General features: G+C 33.7%; 1 protein-coding gene across 1 annotated transcript in view; it reads right to left on the bottom strand.

Moving 5' to 3' along the window:
* WDR7 (WD repeat domain 7) overlaps nucleotides 1–20,712 on the bottom strand; it is a 312,258-nt gene that overhangs the window by 246,339 nt on the left and 45,207 nt on the right. Inside the window, exons 13-14 of the mRNA XM_012651797.1 lie at nucleotides 13,800–13,995; nucleotides 2,799–3,013 (exon numbers count right to left, since the gene is read on the bottom strand). Of these exons, the coding sequence (XP_012507251.1) occupies nucleotides 2,799–3,013; nucleotides 13,800–13,995 (411 nt within the window). The remainder of the gene's footprint in view (nucleotides 1–2,798; nucleotides 3,014–13,799; nucleotides 13,996–20,712) is intronic.

Here is a 20,712-nt window from a genome sequence, read left to right as displayed (position 1 = left end):
ACAACTGTAGAAAGAGGGGTGCTACTAACATAATGTGAGTAGAGGAGAAATGCTGCTGAACGTCCTACTACAGAGAGTACAGTCCTCCAACACCAAAAAATTATTCATCCCAAAATGTCAATAGTGTCTCCAATGAGCAACCATGGTCTAGAGCCACAAGGAACAGAGAGGTAAAGGAAAGGATAAAGTTAAGATAATTCCAGGATGTACTGGAACACTGACAATAAAGAGATAGCAAGGAAAGAGAATGAGTTCTATCTGGACAATCTTACTCACCAAATCAGAGAATGAAAAACTGAATGGAGGGCAAAAGTTATTAATGAATGGAGATAGAGTTGAGATGCAAAACAGGGGTCTCAAGACAATCAACTAGGAGGGAATGAAGAAAATATGGACAAAGAAGTTGAAGCAAAGGCTACCAGCATTTTCTGTTCCACATCATCCATCTCAACATATATTTATTACACAGCTGCTACTAGATGTCACAGGGAAAACAGAAATAAATAAGTCAAAATCCCTGCCCTCAAAACAATTGGATTTTAGTAGGGAGGATTAGATAAGTATGTAAGTTATCATGATATAAGGGAAAATAAGATATACGTCTTAAGAGAAGTACACAGGAGTTGAAATACACACAACCTTGCAAAGATTCAATGCAGTAATAAAGGCTAATTTTATTGAATACCTTCTTATCTTCTAGTTAGAGGGAAAAAAAAGGATTAGTATCATAGGATACTAATCCTTGTTTGCAAAGTTTTGTATGCCCAGTGTAATTAACATAATAGGAAAAATATTTGTTACTTCCAAATGTTTGCTAACACTATTTTAACAAGACCAAAGCAGGACATTTTCTAAAAAGTATCCCAATAGAGACTTTCCATTGAAAGACCCATGTAGAAAACTAGATACAACATCCTACAGTTAGTCCTATACCACTGAGAGGCTCTTAGTTATGTTTTGGGTTTCTCTTTTAAACTTAGGGTGGGTTTATTTCTCGTGAGGTTAGAAAGCCATCCTGAGGACAGCTCTTTAAGTATTCCCTGCAGAAGGAGCCTCAAACTCAACATGAGAAAATAGTTAGAGAAATCCCTAATGGTCCAGCCAACATACATTTTTCATAAAGTGATTATCCTCCTGCAGCCTCAGCTTCCTAAGCCTTTTTCCTCCCTTCTATAATTGTTTTCCTTGTAGGCCAGGCAACAATTACCACTGCTACAAGACTAAGGAGGTTTACAAGCAATACATTTTACAATACATAAGTGTAGTGTCTCTGATATCTGGTGCTTTTATCACTAATTGCACTATAAAATACGCTATTAAAACAGGGACAAACAAGATTGTAAAAATCACATAATGGACCAGGACCACTTAAAAAAGCCATTCATAACTGTTACTATACCACTTATTTTTCTTTAATTTTCCAGTTATATAATTATTTTTCTAAATTTTTACTTCTAGGGGATTCCATCAAGAAAAAGAATATATTTGAGAATTATATAACCTACATACGTGCTCTTAAACATATTGTTTTATAAATTTGCCCCAAATTAAAATTATATAGCATGGCAAAATGTGCTACTGAATTCCTAGGGACAGCTATGTGATTCCTTGAAAGAAATTATAGGCATGGCAAATTCATTTACGTTGTGATTTCTTTTCAAGCATGTGACTGAAAGTGCAGAGGAAAAAAGTGCAGGAGGATTTCACAATTCCAATTTTTGAAATATACAATACAGCAGATAAAACATTTATATTCTGAGGGAGAGAAGAATGATCAAACGGTGATATTACTGCCAATACTAGAGGATGCGGGTCAGTGGAACTGCCTACAGTATTTCATGTCGTCAGCACTCATTGACTCGCGGCTGATTTTTAACTTTGTGGATGAGCCTTTCAGCCCTTTGCTATTTATTCACATTTTTAAAAAATGAAAATCAAGAATAAGAATGAAAATAAAAGTGTTTATGATACCCATTAATAACTCTAAGGAATATTTAGATGGAAGTAGAATTTTAAGTAGTGATTCAGACGAAATACCAGGATTGTCTCTAGGTTTTATTTATCCACTACTAGAGACAAAGTAGTTCTAAGAATACCACATCACACAAATACCACAAACCAAATAGTGGCTAGCCTCTAGAAAACTGAAGATAAGTAACCAATTAATGAATTGAGATTGTTTCTTTTTTTAAAAATAGGATAATCTTCTATTAATTGAAGAAGTAACTTATACCTTGATTATAAGTGTCAGTTAGGAAAGTGTCATTGAGCTTGGGTCTCACAGAAAAATTCCAGTCCTTCTGCAACTCCATCACACTTATTCTCAAATATTTTCTTAAATCCTTAAGAAATGGCTTAACCTTAACCTTACTAAAATCAGAACCTAATTTTAAGACAAATGATATGTCAGAATTATAGACGTCTTAATTGTACCTAAATTATTTTTTTTCCCCTGTTGGGGACATTAGCTAGTGCTTAATCTCTTAAAAGAAAGACTATTAAAAAGTTAAAAAGACAGATTATATATCAATGTTTGCTCTAATTTCAGAAACTGAAGTCACTTAATTCAGTAGGAATAATTTTAAAATATTTGAATAGTAAGAATAATTTACTTTTTCAAAATGCCCAAATACTTGAAATACTCAAACTATGTTATATAAACCTCAATAAGAATCAAAAGCTTATTTTTCAACACTGTCAAAAATTATTCTGTAAGATATACCAACATATACCAAAGATATACCCAAATGAAGTTAAATAGGACCTGCATACGTCATGAGCCCACATAAGAAACTTACCTTGTCAGATGCCTCAGATGCCAATAGGTTAGTTGCAAGGGTTTGTAGCTTATGATGGGCCATATTTTTAAGGGCAGCAAGACTGCGTCTTGTCATGGCTTGTTTTAGGTTGACTGCTGGATGACTAAGCGAATCAACAGCAGCAGGAACGGCTTCATCACAAGCATTCAGTATCTCTACTGCTGTGATCCCCATCACGCAGCGATCCAATGCACCTGGAAGACAAATACATTCATGAATATTTTAAATTATTTTTAAGAAAAATGACATGAAAATTTGTTATAATTAATAGGAATATGTTTTATCAATGCATCCCAGAAATATCTTCTTGTACTTCCTTCCTCTAATGATCGTCCATGTAGCATCATCACCTCAATCATTTCCTTTCCCATAAAGCCCCTAACACAACTTCCAATAAAAAAGTCAAGTTCACAGCCAAGAGTCCAACAACCTCCCTCCTCCAGGCTTTTCCACTCTCTTCCTACTACTCAGATGGTTTCCTTGACTACTCCCAAACCATTACACTATTACAAATATCAAATTCTACGACTTGACCTTCCTCTAAGTTGTGTATCAATCTTAAACAAAAAAAAACTTACTAAAATGTGTTTTTTCTCCTTGAATAATTCCTAAAGTTTCTCTTTCTCCACAAAACAGAAAAAATATTATAACTTCTCCATTCTGTCTGCAAATTTCTTGACTCCTACTCTCACCGCCCAGTTAAATGTTTTCCCATATGTTTGTGAAAATAGCAAATTTATAACTACTTCAGAGCTTCCTCAGTTGGCCGTCCTGTCCATTTATCTCCATCTATGCAGTGCTTCTCTAAGGTAGAGCACAAACCTCTTCCTCCTGGATAACGGGAGCTTCATCACCACCTTTCAGGCCTATGTTCTAATGATACATTTTCAATGAGTTGTTCCCTGGTCATCTTACCAACATCTCCCTTTTCTGCTTTATTTTATCTATAACACTAATCACCAGCTAACATATTATATATTAAAAGTTTTTGTTATTTTTGACCTCCCTTTCCCTACCCACAATATAAACTACACAAGAGCTAGAGGATTTTATATGTTCTGTTCATTGTTGTAACCCTGGCACATTGAACAGTGCCTGGCACATAGGAGGTACTCAGTAACTATTTGTTGATTAAATGGAGACAGAGTTAACATCTTTAAAATACAGAGTTCTAACAAATCTATGAGGAAAAATTATAAGCCAAGAAAATAATGTTCAAAGGATATGAACCAGGAAAAAATACAAATAAATAATAATCATACAAAAAGATATCAACCTCACCAATAATCAAAGAAATAAAATTGAAGTAACTATAAAACACCATTCATCTCTTATCCTTAAGGGTATAAGAAAACCGGTAATATATTTTTAGTACAAATACAAATTAGTAATTCTTTTTTGACAAATCTATTAAATTTAAAACTCTCATTTCCTTTAACACAGAAATTCCCATTCTAAAATTTACGCTAAATAATCATAACGTATACAAATATATGTGTGTGTGTGTACGTGTGCGTGTGTGTGTGTAGCTATCATTATCTTAATTGTAATAGAAAAAAAATTTTAAACCTGAATATCTATTACTAGTAGACTGGTTCAATAAAGTATGACGTATTCACCAAAAAAAAAAAAATTACTGTGAGGTTACAAAAACAATAAAAAAATGAAGCTCAGCTATGCATATTGTTAATATGCATATTAACAATATGTTAATATTGTTAATTTACTGTGGATAAAAGCCACAACATACTGTTAAATGAAAAAAAAAAACCAAATTAGAGAACAGCATCCATAGTATAAAGAGGTAAAAGGGATATTATAGTCACTGAAAAAATTCTCACTAGATGTACACTAATGGTTAACAGGATATATTCACATGGTTGAATTACTAGGGAATTTCATATTCTTGTACATAAAGATTTGTAATACATCAATTTTTTATAAATATTTTTGTATTATGGTTTTAAATATTATGGAAAAAGAATTTAAGTGAATGAAAATTAATTAGATTTTGAAAATAATATTTATGATATTCTTTTAGATACCTCAAAGTTTAGCAGAATAAATTTTGAATTTACTGTTCTAGCTCTTATTTCTTTATTAAATGTGGTAGTTTAGTGGAGAGGCTTAAGTGACTCTCCCTTTTCATTCTCCCAGATAGAATCATTAATTTACAAACGAGAATATACTGCACCCAGAGAACCAAGTAATTAATTTTATTCCTTGTGTCAAACGTTTTTACATCCTCTTCCCTTTTGAACAACTGAGTCCAGAGTATTTAAGTAGAGCTGAGCAAAGGTAAGTGTCCACGTCAAGTGTAAGGCATGATGGTGAAGGGAGGGCCCGCAACAGCCCACAGTAGGATGTCAGAGCCTGAGAAGGTGAAGAGGGTAGCTAAACAAGAGTGAGATGGTGGCAACAGCTTGGCACAAGAGATTGAAGCCCCAGAAGCACGTGTATAAAGAGACAGTGTTGGAACCCTGTAGCTCCATAAATTAGTATTACTATATTAGAGACGGAAATGTTCTTAGAAGTTTTGCAGGGCTCTGTCCTAAAAGAATATGTGAACATGTTAGTTTGCATATCAAAAGCTGCTCCACCTCAGGAGGGCATCTCAAAAGGTCAGTAGCAGCTGCTTTCCAAGAGGAAGCTGTGGTCTTAACCCCGTGGTTCTCACCTGCTTCGAAGGACAAAGCAAGGTCTACAAGGAATCATGGGATGAGAGCTGATCAATGAGTGTCCACCCAGAGACAGATACCTGCAGCTAAAAACAATTAGCCCAAGGGACAGTTCCTGCTTGACTTCTGATGACCTGTCTCTATCTGCAATAATTAGATGAAGAAATATGGAGCCAATGTATCTCTGTTTAACCCTTCTGTTAAGTAATAGCTTTATCTTAGAACTTAGAAGTTTGTCCTTGAAAGATTTTGTAACCAGAGTTACAGGGATCTATAGTAGCCTTTTGAAAGACTTTTAACCCAAAATGAACTACCTGTTATTATGTAAATCTGTTACCCCTGGCAACCGATCTCTGTACCTATAAATGCCCATGTGAAACTTTATTCTGGGCCTTATGACTAACGGGGATATTGTAAGGACCCCTGAGTATCCCGCTTTTTGCCTTTTATCTTTATAAATCTATAAAACTATACCTTCGTCTCTGTGTATTCTTTTATTTCTATTATTTTCCATTTTATGTTATTTTCTTATCCTTTGCGACAGCCCCTACCTAAGGGACCCAATTTTTTGCTGGGAGTGTAGCAAACCTGAGTAGAAAGGAGGGAGTTCACACAGGGAGGCAGTGCACTACAGAACCCAAGGGAAGGCCCAAGAAGTCTAGGCATGAAGGCAACCTGGCACAGGGTGTTGAAGTCTAAGTTGTATGAGAAAGGCATCCATATGGTGAAGGAGAAAAGTCTAGGGCCCAGGAAGGGTGAGGAGAACATCTATGCAGGTGGGCAGCTTTGCACAGGGTGCTGGATCCCAAGAGAGGAGAAGGATGCCATGCTGGAGAGAGGGTATCAGAACAAGGCTGAATGACAAGGGTGTCCATGCAAAAAGGCAGCATCATCTACTTGTGCTGGAAAGTGACACAGTGCTCAAAAAATAAAAACAAAACAACAACAACAACAAAACATGTCCACTTGAAGGGACTCCCACTGAACAAATCCAGAACATCAAAATAAGAGTTTAGAAATAGAACCCATTAAATAAAATAGGGATCCAAGATATAAATAAATCAATAAATTAAAAGTTTGATAAAGAACATAAATTTACATGGTTTCAAAGCACTTCCCCACAAAATGCTTACTAATTACAAAAAGAAAAAAAGAATAACTTTCCAGTGAAGAAGTCAGAAAGCACCACCATAATTAAGTGATCTAAGAAACAAATTAAAATCATATGCCAACCGATAGGATGCAATTAGGAAAGTTTCTGTGATATTCTTGCCAAAGATATATATTCTGAAACTAACCTTAAGAAAACATCAAATAAACTTAAATTGGGAAACATTTTATAAAACAAGTGGCCAGTATTATTCAAACTTTTCAGTCTTTAAAGTGAAAGAAAGACTGAGGAATTATTTTAGATTGAAAGAGCCATAAAACTCAATGTCACAAAACTAAATGTCTAGATATTTTTGCAATAAAAGACTTTAATGAAACTACTGGAAAAATTTGAATGAAATCTTAAAATTAAATGATAGTAATATATCAATATTAATTTATTTCTTGGGGTAGAAAAATTTATATTCCATGAGAGGGGGACAAAACGTTTGCACATTAAAGATAATCAACACAAGCCAAGAAGAAACAATAAAGAGGTTCAAGAGAAAAAAAAATGCCATTCCCAACTGAAACCTATTTTTTTTAAAACATCAGGGAGAGAGTGGCTTCTGCCTGAATATTTAAAGATTTTTAAAATTCAAATAGGCAGAAAGGACTTCTGCTTATATCCAAGATACAGTAACAGGCACTGAATGTACCCTTCTACCTGAAACAATTGGGAAAAAAAATACATACAACATATGAAACAACGCTTTCCAACAATAGGCATTGGTCAATTAAGGACAGTGATCCCTGAAAGAAGAAAAACAAGGTGAGTCCCTATTATTGCTTTAGCTCACTACTTTGCAAGAGAGTCTTCACATCATGGCACAAGGAGAGGGAGCTTAGGTAGAGCCTAAGAGATTCCCTAAGTTGAAGACAGAGAGCTGAGCATCCAGCAAGACCAAGGCAGCTAGAGTTTGCAAGATAGAGTACCAGAGTAAAGAAAGCTACACACAGACCCGCAGAAGGTCCTCCTTACATATTTGGCAGAGTACTAATTAGTGTGTGATTATAAGGAAACTCCCCAGAGCCCAGCAAAGAATCATGGGTGGCTACAGTACCCAGTGCTCAGACAGGGCCCTGAATAGTACTTGATCTGACCAGCCAGAAACCTCATATTTCATGAGGGATTGGATAGAGTACTCAGGAAGGTCTTGCCTTAAGAATAGATAATAATTAGCTCCAGACTTAACACTGTTCCAGCCTGCCTAACAAGTCTTAAAGACAAGATCTGAAAGGATCTAACTGTTTCCAAGTAATTTAACTGTGTCCCATAGCAAAGCTCAAAAAGATTTACGGGAATACAAAAATATCCAACACTCAACAAAATTCACATCTGGTATCTAATCAAAAATTACCAGGCTTAAGAAAAAAGAAAAGAAAGGAAAGAAAGAAAGGAAGAAAAGAAAGAAAGAAGAAAAATATGACCTATAACGTGGGAAAAAACCAAATCAATAACAACCAACCCAGAACTGACAGAGATATTAAAATTAGAAGACAAGGGCACTTAAAGTTATTATAATTGTATTCTAAATGTTCAAAAAGTTTACATAGAGACATGAAAGATATTAAAACACCAAAATCAAACTTTTAGAAATGAAAACTACAATATTTTAGATGAAAAATACACTAGATGGTAATAACAGATTAGACATTGTAGAAGAATAGATCAATAAACTTGAAGACACGGCAATAAAAATTATATAAAAGGAACAAAGAAAAATAATTTTTGTTTGTTTGTTTGTTTTTGAGACAGAGTCTCGCTCTGTTGTCCTGGCTAGAGTGAGTGCCCTGGCGTTAGCCTAGCTCACAGCAACCTCAAACTCCTGGGCTCAAGCGATCCTACTCCCTCAGCCTCCTGAGCAGCTGGGACTACAGGCGTGCGCCACCATGCCCGGCTACTTTTTTCTATATATTTTTAGTTGTCCAGATAATTTCTTTCTATTTTTTTTAGTAGAGATAGGGTCTCGCTTTTGCTCAGGCTGGTCTCAAACTCCTGAGCTCAAACAATCCACCTGCCTCGGCCTCCCAGAGTGCTACAATTACAGGCGTGAGCCACCGCGCCCGGCCGAAAAATAATTTTTAAAAATGACAAGACCAGTGAGTTGTAGAACAACTTCAAATGGCCTAAATGACATAATTGAGTCTCCAAAAATAAATAAAGAGAATGGAGGACAGAAAATATATTTGAATAAATTATGACCATAAGTTTTCCAAATTTGATGAAAACTATACACTCACAGATCCAAGAATTATAACAAACCTCAAGCACAAGAAATATGAAGTAAACTACAAATTGCTCAAAACCAGTAATAAAGAAAAAATTTTAAAAGCAGCCAGAGAAAACAGACATCATATATAGAAGAAAGTTAAAGATAATGGCAGATTTCTCACTGGAAACAATGCAAGTCAGAAGACAGTGGAGTACTGAAAGAAAAAAGAAAAAAAAAAAACTGTTGATCTATAATTATATACCCAGAGAAAATATCTTTTAAAAATAAAAATGAAATAAAGAGTTCTTTCAGATATGCAAAAGGTGAAAGAAATTTATCACCTATGGATCTATACTACAAGATGAACTAAATTTTAGACAAAAGGAAAATGATTGCAGACAGAAATCTGCATTTATACAAAGCAATAAAGAGCAAAGAAAATGGTAACTACATAGGTAAATATGTAAGATTTCATTGTTATTATTCAAATTTCCTTAAAATATAATAGACTGTTTAAACAACAAAAACCAAAAAAAAAAAAAAAAATAGAAAGAAAATAATGTTCCAAGTGAGTGATAACCATGAGAACAATATGGATGATACAAGCAATAAGTAGTAGTTATGAGTGACCCCATTATTCTTGACTAGAGCAACGGATCTGTGTAAAAGAATAGTAAGAGGTAAAGATGGAAAGGTAGGCAGGTACCACATTGTAAAAGACCTTGTCTTGAAGACTTCATGAACTAAAATTGTTTATGGTTTATTCATTAGGATAGTAACATGAACCAGGTGCTGCTGTTGTTTTGTTTCCTAAGATTAGTTACCCAGCAGAGTACAGGATGGATTAAAAGGTAGAAAGCGTAGGCAGAATACCCAATAACAAAAGCTTAGGTATGAGACTATATGCTATAAATTAGAATGGTACACTGAAAAAAAGAAAAAAAAAAAGAGGTGAGTTAGACCTGATGGAAAGACTTAGTGATTAACTGCATGGCAGGGCTGTGGGAAGAGGGAGCAGTGAGCACAGTCGTATCTCCACTCTAACAACCTCTTCCTTCAAAGTGAGAAGCAACAGAAATGGTAACTACATAGGTCTACATGTAAGATTTCATATTCTAGAGTCAGTTGTCAAAAGAGAAAAAAGAAACTCTCTGATTATACTTGGTTTTACCAAGGTTTTAATCAAGTACCTTTTTTTTCTTAACCTGTTCATTTTCTGTGTCTTCTCCGTCCTATATCATGTTTTGTAATAGAATGAAAAGCAAACATGTACAAGATATAGAAAAGCTGATGATGTAATGGTAATATATTATGAAATAGAAATGTAAAATCAAATCTCCACTGTATCAAACACTGCTAGCAAAGAGTTAAATATGTGAAGAAAATACTTGCTACGAAAATCTTCCACTAATAGCAAAAGACTAACTACAGCACTATCTCCCAATTCTCATCAGCAATTTTAGTAACAAAACAAAAACATTAATTTAAATACATCAAAATAAAGGCATAAAAATTTTTTTAAAAATTAGTCTTAAGGAAAAATAACATAGTCAATAATACTTTACTTGTATGAATATCTGAGCCCCAACATACATTTTTGGTTATCCATGCTTTATGTATGTTTTTCAACAGACATATAAATTATACATTAATTCATATAACTCTCTGCTATATTTTATTAGATACTTAAGTTCAAAAAGATGACTCAAATACATATTTCATGAAGCATATGCAAAAACAGAAATACTGGAAAACTTGGAGGGCAGAAAATAAATCTAAAGAAAAAAAGTAACAGAACAAAGTAAACTGAAAAGACTTCATACACTAATTTCTAATAATATTTGTGAAGCATTACTGGTACCTGCATTTGTCCAAGAAGACCTAACAATTATATCTACAGGAATGGAAATATGACGTGGGAATCACTTTTGTTACACAGCAAAGGGGCACATAAGAACGTTGTTTACGCTCTGGTAATGGTTAGATAAGAAGAACATTTTGTAACATCAGTCATTACTTTAAGCATGCCTGTTTCCCAAACAGGATTCTGACCTTGTCAAAGGCCTGTGGGAATGACACCACTCACTTACTGGGAATATCAGATGTGAAGAATGAGACAATTGGTCCCTGAAGCACATAAACAGCTCCATGTAGAAGCAGCCACCACCCAGGTCAGTGTCCCCACTTCAATAAGTTCATTAAGAAGGAGTCGGGAAGTTCATCTGGCCAACTCTTGTTCTCAGTGTTTGACTAATTTTCTAACTATATAGAGACATGAAAGAATAATTTTCATGGCCTCTACATCACTATTAAATTGCTATTGCATGTAATAAGGATGTCAAAATAAAAGAACAATAGATTTTGGACCTCTAGTTCTCTAAATTTTATATTACCAGCTTCAACTTCATTTCATTCGGAAATATACACTGAAAACACAAACTATCCATGTGAAGGGGGAAAAAAACCTAAAAGAAAGTACTGCACAAATGTATAAAGGAAAGACATTTTAAGTATTTTTTAAGCTACAAACATCAGTATAACTTGAAACAACAAACAGAAAATTGCCCAATATGAAGAGCAGGGCTAGTGTAATATGGCTTCATTTGTAAAAAATACATTCTCAAAACACTAAGAAGAGGGATCAAGTATCTCCTCAGAGTTTAAATACATTTCATACATCAAACCCTGGCCGAATGCAATTTATCTAGCTTCATTTTTTATTTATTTAATAAATAAATAAATTTAATAAATAAATAATGTCAATACCTTCAGGATGCACCTTACTGACTCCCCAGAGACCTTTGTATCACTAGCTACAGCCTGAACAGCAAGGAGAAAAAAAATGTATACCTCCTATTATGGTTGAAATCCAAAATAAATTCAGTTTCTCTATAGTATTTATCTTGATTTCAGAATGTCATATTGACTGATTGTTTACCCAAATCCTTAGAAGGTAATTTGTAAAATTTCAATATTACATACTGTGTTTAATCTAAATTGAGCTTAATTATACTAAAGTGATTATAAGAATAACACCCTCCAATACCCCTGTAGTTAGGGCCTATTTGTCATTTTCTTGTATAATAATTATTGGAAAAGTAACTGTGTTTTTCAGTAAGGCCTCATTTGGAAATAATTTCATATTTCATTCTATATTCTTTATAAATACATTGAAAGTATGTGAAATATTCAAGTATCCTATATTTAAATATTAAAAAAATTTAGAAAAATGATACTATATTCATCATATTTAAACAAGTCTTAGACAAGTTTACTATACTTTTCTATTTAAGATATATCAACTTAATATTCATAATATTTTAATACAATGTTTTACAAATGTCATTGTTGCTAAAAGAACTTTCTTTAATACTAATTCCCAAAGAAACTGTCTATAAATGTAGGTAAAAATCATACTCCCAAGTTCAATAAAGTAATGTTAAGCAGCATGTTTCTTTAATAACAATAGTAATTACACACACATACAAATGTACAAGTACACACACATATACATATGTGTATATACACTTAAATTCTGTTAACCACATATCAGGGAAATATTATCTCATTTTATTCTCTCATCAACACTGTAAGATAGGAAATATTATCATCCTAATTTTGCAAATGAGGAAATTGAGGGACAAAAATCTAGTGACTCGGGACAGGCACAGTGATAGCAAGCCGTCGATCCTCAATTCAAAGAAGTATGACTCCACAGCTGAAGACAAACTCTGTGTATTTACTTTGTGAGGAGGAGCAAATAGGCAAACACAAGGCTGTGCTATTCAGCAGATAAGATATAACATAAAGTAATACAAAAGGAAGATATAAAATTATATATATAGCATGATAGCAATCCTGTTTTTTAAAATGCTCAGACACAGACTGGAAAGAAACATGCCAAAAATGTTAACATTTACCACTGAGCAATGGGATTTGGGTTCATCCTTCTTCTCATCTAATGCTCTTGTGCTTTTAAAATTTGACAGAGTATGAATCTCTTTTACAACCAGATAAGAGAAAGAACAGTTAAGTGCAAAGGCAAAGAAGTTTGACAGACTTCAAGAATGCTGCTTCTTGTCAAGATTGCCTATGCACTACCAGTTTAAATGAGGACAATAAATAAAACATTACTAAAGATTATGGCTGCTTATTCCAAAAAGGCTTATGAGAATTCCCTATTGCCCAACTGTGCAAGCAGAGATATGTGTACAGTCTGACATCAAAAAAGACTATTTAAAACAAAGATGAAGAAACATAGTAGAAATATTATACAGGACAACTAGGAATCTAAAGAAAAGTTTTAATCATTGATAGAAGATTACCGAAGACTGTAATAGTGGAATAGAATATATTTCCCCGAAGCCTAAACTAATGAACATTTAGTTATGTACTTAAAGGTTTCCTCAGAAAACCATGGCAGTCTGTGTTATATCATCATTGCCTGTGTTTTTAAGCTAAGCATTACTTGCCCTACATTGCACACCCCCATACATAAAATTTCTGAAATGTGAAATTTTAAAGTGTTCTCTCTAGAACTTGAAACCTTCACTTCAATTACCTCCTACAATTAACTGCCCACCATTGCTTTTCTGCTGTTCAAAGAAAAGAGGGTTTTATGCATCCCACTGTTCCTGAATCTAAGACAAAATGTTTCTTCCTCTTGCTCACATTTCATGAATTATACAGAAATCACTTATCTTTGTCGTCTGTGTGTCTGTCCTCATCTGTATATTGCCTTCAATTATATGTCTTTAAAGGTTGGTGAACTATTCTACTTGGCAAAGTACCACAACTAAGAGTATCATGTTTGGAAAAAGCAGTAATTAAAAATAAAAGTAGTAACCTTCTTACATTACAGGGCTTTTTTCCTCATAGAAAAGATTTTTAATTTCTAGAAAATCAAATATACCCATTTGATTTTCACTTGTTCTTACCAGTATCCATTTGCCAGACATACACAGAGCCGTCTGAACATCCTACTACCAAGTAATCATCAGAAGGCCTCCATTTGATCACTTGAATAGGGAAAAGGTGACGAGATGCCAACATGATGCATTTTTTCTCCCGCAAACTTAGAAGTCCTACTGAATGGTCACTGGCTACAGAGCAGATGCAGTGCTGCACCCTTGCCTGAAAAGAAGGATAAACCTCAATTATATTTAGATTAAATTTAGAATAAAATGGATCCTGTCCTCAATAATTTAAACCTAGATTAATTATACATTCACTACCATTGAAAACCAACCACAATTTTAGGTGGTGTTGAAAAACGTGTTGCTTTGTATCATACGTAACATCCAGTTAAATCATCAAAACACTTCTAAAAATACTAAATTGATCCTACATTAAAGATTGTACAAGATGCCTTGGAAAATCTGCCATTCAAATTGGAAGATAACCTTACTAAAGTGATTGCTATATCTGTGCAGGCAAAGCTGGAAAAAAAAATTGATCTGTTATTAGGTGTTCTCTTTCCACACTATGAACTTCCCTTTGTTTGCAGCTGGAGCTGCTTTCTGCAGTGCTTCTTTCGGTTTGTGACTCTGTTGTTTAGATCCACGCTCGTCCCTGCACCTTTGCTCAAAAACAATACCCTCGCTGTTCCTCTGCCATAATCATTTCTTAGGAGCCACAGATAGTTAGTTGCATTACCGCTAGATATACAGCTCTGTTTCCTTCACAGCTTCTGTCTATAGCGTCAGCAGGTGCATCACCTCAACTAACCAAACAATAGCCAATTAAACATTCTGCTATGTATTTTCTGCTCATCTCTAGATTTTTCCCTTCAATTAATTCCTTTTTAGAAAAAGATAGAATATAAATAATCAAATACAGTAAAGATTTTCACTAGCAACAGAATCCACAACCTACAAAATTAAAAATTAAAGTTTTTAAATTTTTGTAAGACATTTTGTATGCAATTTAAAATTTAACTTTTTAGTGACTTACTAGATTATGCTTTCCAGTCATACTGGGGGAAACCATATGAAAACAGCCATCTGCAATAAATACTGTGGCTATTTATTGATGATGAGGCCCACTGCACTACATATATACTTTTCCTTCTATGGGATCGAAAATAGAAACCTGTCAATCCTCACCCTTCTGGCCTTCTCCTAAGCAAACAGACCACTTTTAACTAAAGATCAATATCTCACTGATTCCCCACATGGGAAGTGTTGATAGGTATTAGGTGAAAGAAAAAGGGGGAGAGTGTGGTGGCCAAACGTGCATGAGCAACACAGATGCTAAGTAGTTGTTGTTTTTAATCATAGAACTTCCAAGAACACTTATAATGTTGTGATCATAATTATCTCTACAAGAGGATCCAACATCATTCATCTCTAAATTTGTTTGATCGTGATAATCGTATTAGACCTAGTTTCAGAGGAACACACTTTGGGGAAAGCTGCTGTAACTGGTTCCTTTCACATTTTGGCTGCTAAGAAACTCAGGACTGAATTTTCTATTTATAACAGTGCAGGATCTTGAGAATCCATATCTGAATGTGGACTCTCAGTGGTCTCATTTGCTTTCTTCTTTCATTTTCTCTTCACCATGATTTAGCTCTATTTTTATCTTAGTGGATAATGTTTATTTTTGTAAACAACCTAAAATCAATGTTTGAATGAAGCAGGGCATTAACAAAACAAAAATAATAGCAAGATTTGACTACTTTGTTTTTAAATTCATGTTTTATTCTGTGTTAGCTTTATTTGTACTTTTTGTGTTATATTAATAATAATTTAAACACTATCATCAGCATAGCAGGTGTTTAGTAATTTTAAGGTTTAAGAAAACTAAGTTCAGAAAAATCGTGTTATAAACCTTTATGAAAACATTACATAGAATTTTCTAAAGCATTTTTTAAGCTTATTTATCTCATTTTCCTGGTAAGCATTCAATTTAAACCTATCAGGAAAGGTGATTTCTTTCTTTAAAAAGACATATTAAGAACCAAGGGGCAGTTGACTTCTGGGACAGAAAAATTAGTTTTATAATGAATGAATAAATCAAAACGAAGTGGCAAACTATTAAAAACATTTACATTTAGGAATGTTAGAATAAAACTGGGTAAATATATATACATGCACACAAATATATATAAATATATATACACACACACCCATGAGGTCTTTATTTTGAATTATTTCACAGTACATATTTATCAATTGCACCAGGAATACATTGCTAACTTAAAACAATAGATAGTTTAATAGAATGGATGCTTTGCATTTCTACAGATTATCATTAGTACTAACTTGTCAAATATATCCATTATTCATTTTATAAAAAGGGATGGTTGCTACATTACTGGTTAGAACAATTTTATATTTTGCCACATCAATCTACCAAAACGTAGTCATTTTATCTACGTCTCTCATCAGAGAAACAGCGATCTTTTTCTATGGATGTGAATAACTAAGAAGAATGATTCCTAAACACCATTCCTTTTAATCTATTCACATATTTTCATCAGGCACTGGTCAGCCACAGTATTTATACATCCATCACTACTCTTGATTCTGCTACTTCAACTCATGAGCTCTCCAAACTCTTCTTTAAAAAGAGCTAATCCTTAATTAGTGCCACACACCTAACTGGCCTACTTGCTCTGTGGTCCCCAACCCCTGGCCACGTACTGGTCCATGGCCTGTTAGGAACAGGCCACTCATTGCCTCCCGAGCTCGCATCACCCCCCAACCCCTGCACGCACGCACGCACGCACACACACACACACACACACACACACACACACACACCCACCCCTCCCTCCCCCTCCCACCCCACTCTAATGCCCCCGCTGGTCCAGGGAAAAATTGTCTTCGGTGTCTTTGACACCGATCCCTGGAGTCAAAAAGGTTGGGGACCACTGTATTTGCTAGTCCCCAAGTCCAAAGTCATTTCATTAATGTTCACATACACTCTAATTACTCCCTTTCAAAAAGCAGAAAAAAATGAAGTATGACTCAATATGAAGTTTTGCCAATATTCTTTACTATGTTAGGTGTTCCCAAAATTATGATCTATTGGAGATCTCAGTATTTGAGGTGATACAAAGCTACTGACAACCACGGAGCTATGCACGCACTTGCGTTCTCTCTCTCTCTCTCTCTCTCTCTCTCTCTCTCTCTCTCTCTCGGTCAAATATCTCCTTACTGTAGTTTATAATTTAGCAGAGAGAGGACTACAGCCATTAAGCGAACAAACAAAAAAAGCTTTCCCCTTCCTATAAACAACTTGATCTTGGCCATTATCAACTCTTCCTGAGAAGTTTCACTGTCAGAACTTTCACCCTCCCCATGGATATGCAAGCAGATCATTTCGAAAATACAAGAAAATGCAATCCATCTTCATAAGAACACTTAAAAGCTCTACATTATGTTATTATTCTTATATAGCAAAATAAAGAACATAAAAAACAAATAATAGCATAGGATCTGCTTTAAAAAGTAGATTGAGATGCAATTTTCTGAAGGTTAAAAAAAAAAAAAAAGATCTTTAACTCCAAAAATTCTAGCTTTTCATTTCCACTTAAAGTGTTTTCTTCAAACACATATATTTACCTAAATGTTTTAAAAAACAGTTTTATTCCTCTTTCACATGGTGCAATAATAATGAAAACTGGCAAATGACATGCTCCACCTACAATACAATGTTTGGTCCAAAATAAAAATTATATACCATCCCTGTAAATGATAATAAGTATCTGAAGAGTTAACTTTAGCTTTACTGTAATAAGAAACAGACTGGAAATAACCAAAATAATCAAGAATGAAAACAAAAAAAATCAATATTACTAAGCCCAAGAAAGCATAGTTATTAGAGGTACTTAACTCACAAGAAAAGATGGTTCTCTGCTTTTTAAATATAGATTAAAATAAATCTAATTTTTCTTCTTTCAAAAAATGCTCATCCAACTCATATAAAGAAAACTGGCCTAAAGTGGAAATGGCCCAATACAGTAAAACCTCATTAATTTTTATTCTACTAATTAATTCTGAGTTGATGGTTACCTTTGCAGCCTGTGTGAAAACAAATTAATGGCATAAACAAAGCAAATGTCTAGCCTATTTAAATGTAAAAGGAAAAAAGACCATTTGAGTGCCACTTTGGTATTAATTTTAATTCAAACAATGAAAAGAGTAATGATAAATAATTCTCACCTATTCGTTAAATGAAAGCACTTAAAAGATTTGCTAAACACAATTAACTTGGTTTCCTCTTATCTGTCCTCAAAATTATTAAAGAAGCACTTCTTAAAGAATATTTTATAACTCCTATTTCTTCTTTTTAGACCCAGCTTCCTCCAAATGAGTTGAATTAGCACAATTCCTTTATTATTAATTCTAGAGATCTGGGTTACTGAACACCCACTTCACTTACAATGACTAATTCTATAATTTGATTAATTCTATTCTACTTCACTTTTTTCCATTTCAACCTGGAAAAGTCACCTAAACATAATTGAACACAAGGGTATTATAACAAGATAATGTATAAAACATTTAAACTGTATAATTAAAAATACAACAATTAAAAAGGTAAACCTCATATCCTGAACTAAACTTCTTTGAAAAGCATCTATGCTCCAAACTTTTTTGATCACACATCCATTCATTTAAAAAATTTTGGAATGTGTTCTCAACATATTTATATTTATAAATTAGATATACGTACTTCTGTGCCAATCATGTACATTGTAAAACATGCACAAACACGTGTATGTTAAGAAGATGACTCAAAGTTTAAATAAATAAATTTAAGATGAAATGAAACATTTTCTTAAATGCCTCACTAATGGTAGTACCTTCATGTTAGATCAGTCAATACCTCAAGGCACAATATATATCCTTAGGAAGGTTTCATTGTTGATGATAGTGTATGTGAATACATATTTTATATAATTATGAATTTTTTGGCTGCCCTCCTGCCAGATTGAACAACAGTCATTGAAACTCATAATGTGGATGATGAACAAATATTTATCTTTCATTAGAAATATCTTCATCCATATTTTCTCTGCCCATTTTGTGAGAGCTACATTTAGAACTATACAATATAATCTGCAAAAGCAAACAAACACATTTTAACTGAAAGCATAGGGGGTGAAAGCAACTCTGGCACCCTGCTTGAGGCATGTCCACTCTTGCCCCAGGCAATACATGCCCATCTGATGTGTGAAACCAGTGAGGGCACCAGTGTCCCTCCTTATAGTAAATGTTCATAATGCTCAATTTCTTCATAAAAGAAGTGAATAAATAAAAGTTCTAATATTTTCTTCCCATACCCCAATTGACTGACTCACATATTCCACTTCAGTAACCACTGCTATCAACTGACTTAAAGAGTACAAACAAATTCCATTTAAAAATTTTTATTGTTGTGGAACAGAACTTGTGCAGCATGGAAGGAGCATACCATCAACTTGGCTAGTACTGTACAGGTGAAAATTATTCAAATTCATGCTCCAAACACGGTACTAATTATGCCCTAGAAGCAATATGCACCGGTGATATCAAATATCAATTAAAAGTAAAGTAAGCAACAGAATATTTAAGCAAGTAAAAACTCTGTTTTTATTTGATGAAAAAATTAAGATAACTGGGGCAAGGAAAGGGAGAAAGATACTGGGCCCAAACAAGTATATTCCTAGGTCAATTATTATTTTTCAAAGAAATCTGATTCTAAACCAAATAAAGGCTCACTGAATTTGCCAGTAAATAATCCTCACGGTACATTAGTGCTGAACAGCAGAATGCCACAAGCTATCACAGAATCTGATAGAGTCAGAATATACCACCTAGGTCATCCAGTCTGACCTTACGCATTTTACAAGACTTCATTTTAAACCATTCCCAGAAACCTCTTATGTAACCTGTTCTAAGCATCTGCCATGAATTACAGAAATTAGAGACAGCTAGTTTAGCCCATCTACTAGCTCTCTGGGGAGATGACTCTACTTTCTAACAGTTCCCAATGCAAATAATACGTATTTTTTATTTTCTACGTTAGCTAATTTGTTTTCTCAACTAAATTACTGTTTTTCTTCACATCATTTCAGGAGTAATCTCTTATTTGCCCAAAACAATTTTTCCCTTTGTCTAAATAGTCTCTAAATATTTGAACACTCTATTGTCTATTGTCTCTCCTTTTAAATATGCCCATCATTAGACAAGCTATAAATGACCAGCTTCTTTCTCTCATAAATCAATCCCACTATTCTCTTAATCACTATATCTCGTACTTCCCAGAACTCTTTCTATGGAACATAAATGTAGAGTTAAGATGCATCATTTATCACTTTTTAACATTCTACCTGAAGGGGAAAACAAATCCTACGAAATTAAATGTTAATTTCATTTCTACACTTTCACAAAACTAGATTTAAAAAAAAGTTTCAGAAATTCATCCTTCCTAAAAAAAAAAAGTAGAAAAAAAGAGTAGAGGGCTGTTTCTTTAATAGTTATTTTAGAAAATAAGACCATGTGGTCCAACCAAAACACTGATTAACCAACTAATTGGTTAATTGCATTCTATCTGAACAATAACACTTCTAGGAATTAGTTTTAACATTTTATTTACTGTATACAAAACGTAAAAATGAAGAAATAGTGGGCTAATTAGAATTCTTTCTTCAACTGCTTCCTTATGAGTAAAACAGCAAATAAATATGAAAAATTTAATAAAGGATTAAGAAGATATTGCCTATCAGAGAAAAAGGATTTCTTTAAAACAATGACATTGCAATAATTTGTTAGCTTAGGGAAGAACAGATAATTTTTATCCGTATCTTACCCCACAAACATGAATAAATTTCAAATAAAGTATTTTATGTTTATTTTT

This window comes from Propithecus coquereli, unplaced genomic scaffold, assembly GCF_000956105.1.
Source record: "Propithecus coquereli isolate 6110/MARCELLA unplaced genomic scaffold, Pcoq_1.0 Scaffold37, whole genome shotgun sequence".
Taxonomy (NCBI): domain Eukaryota; kingdom Metazoa; phylum Chordata; class Mammalia; order Primates; family Indriidae; genus Propithecus; species Propithecus coquereli.
The sequence above is the reverse complement of the archived record's forward strand: the minus strand, read 5'-3'. Positions and strand labels throughout refer to the sequence as shown.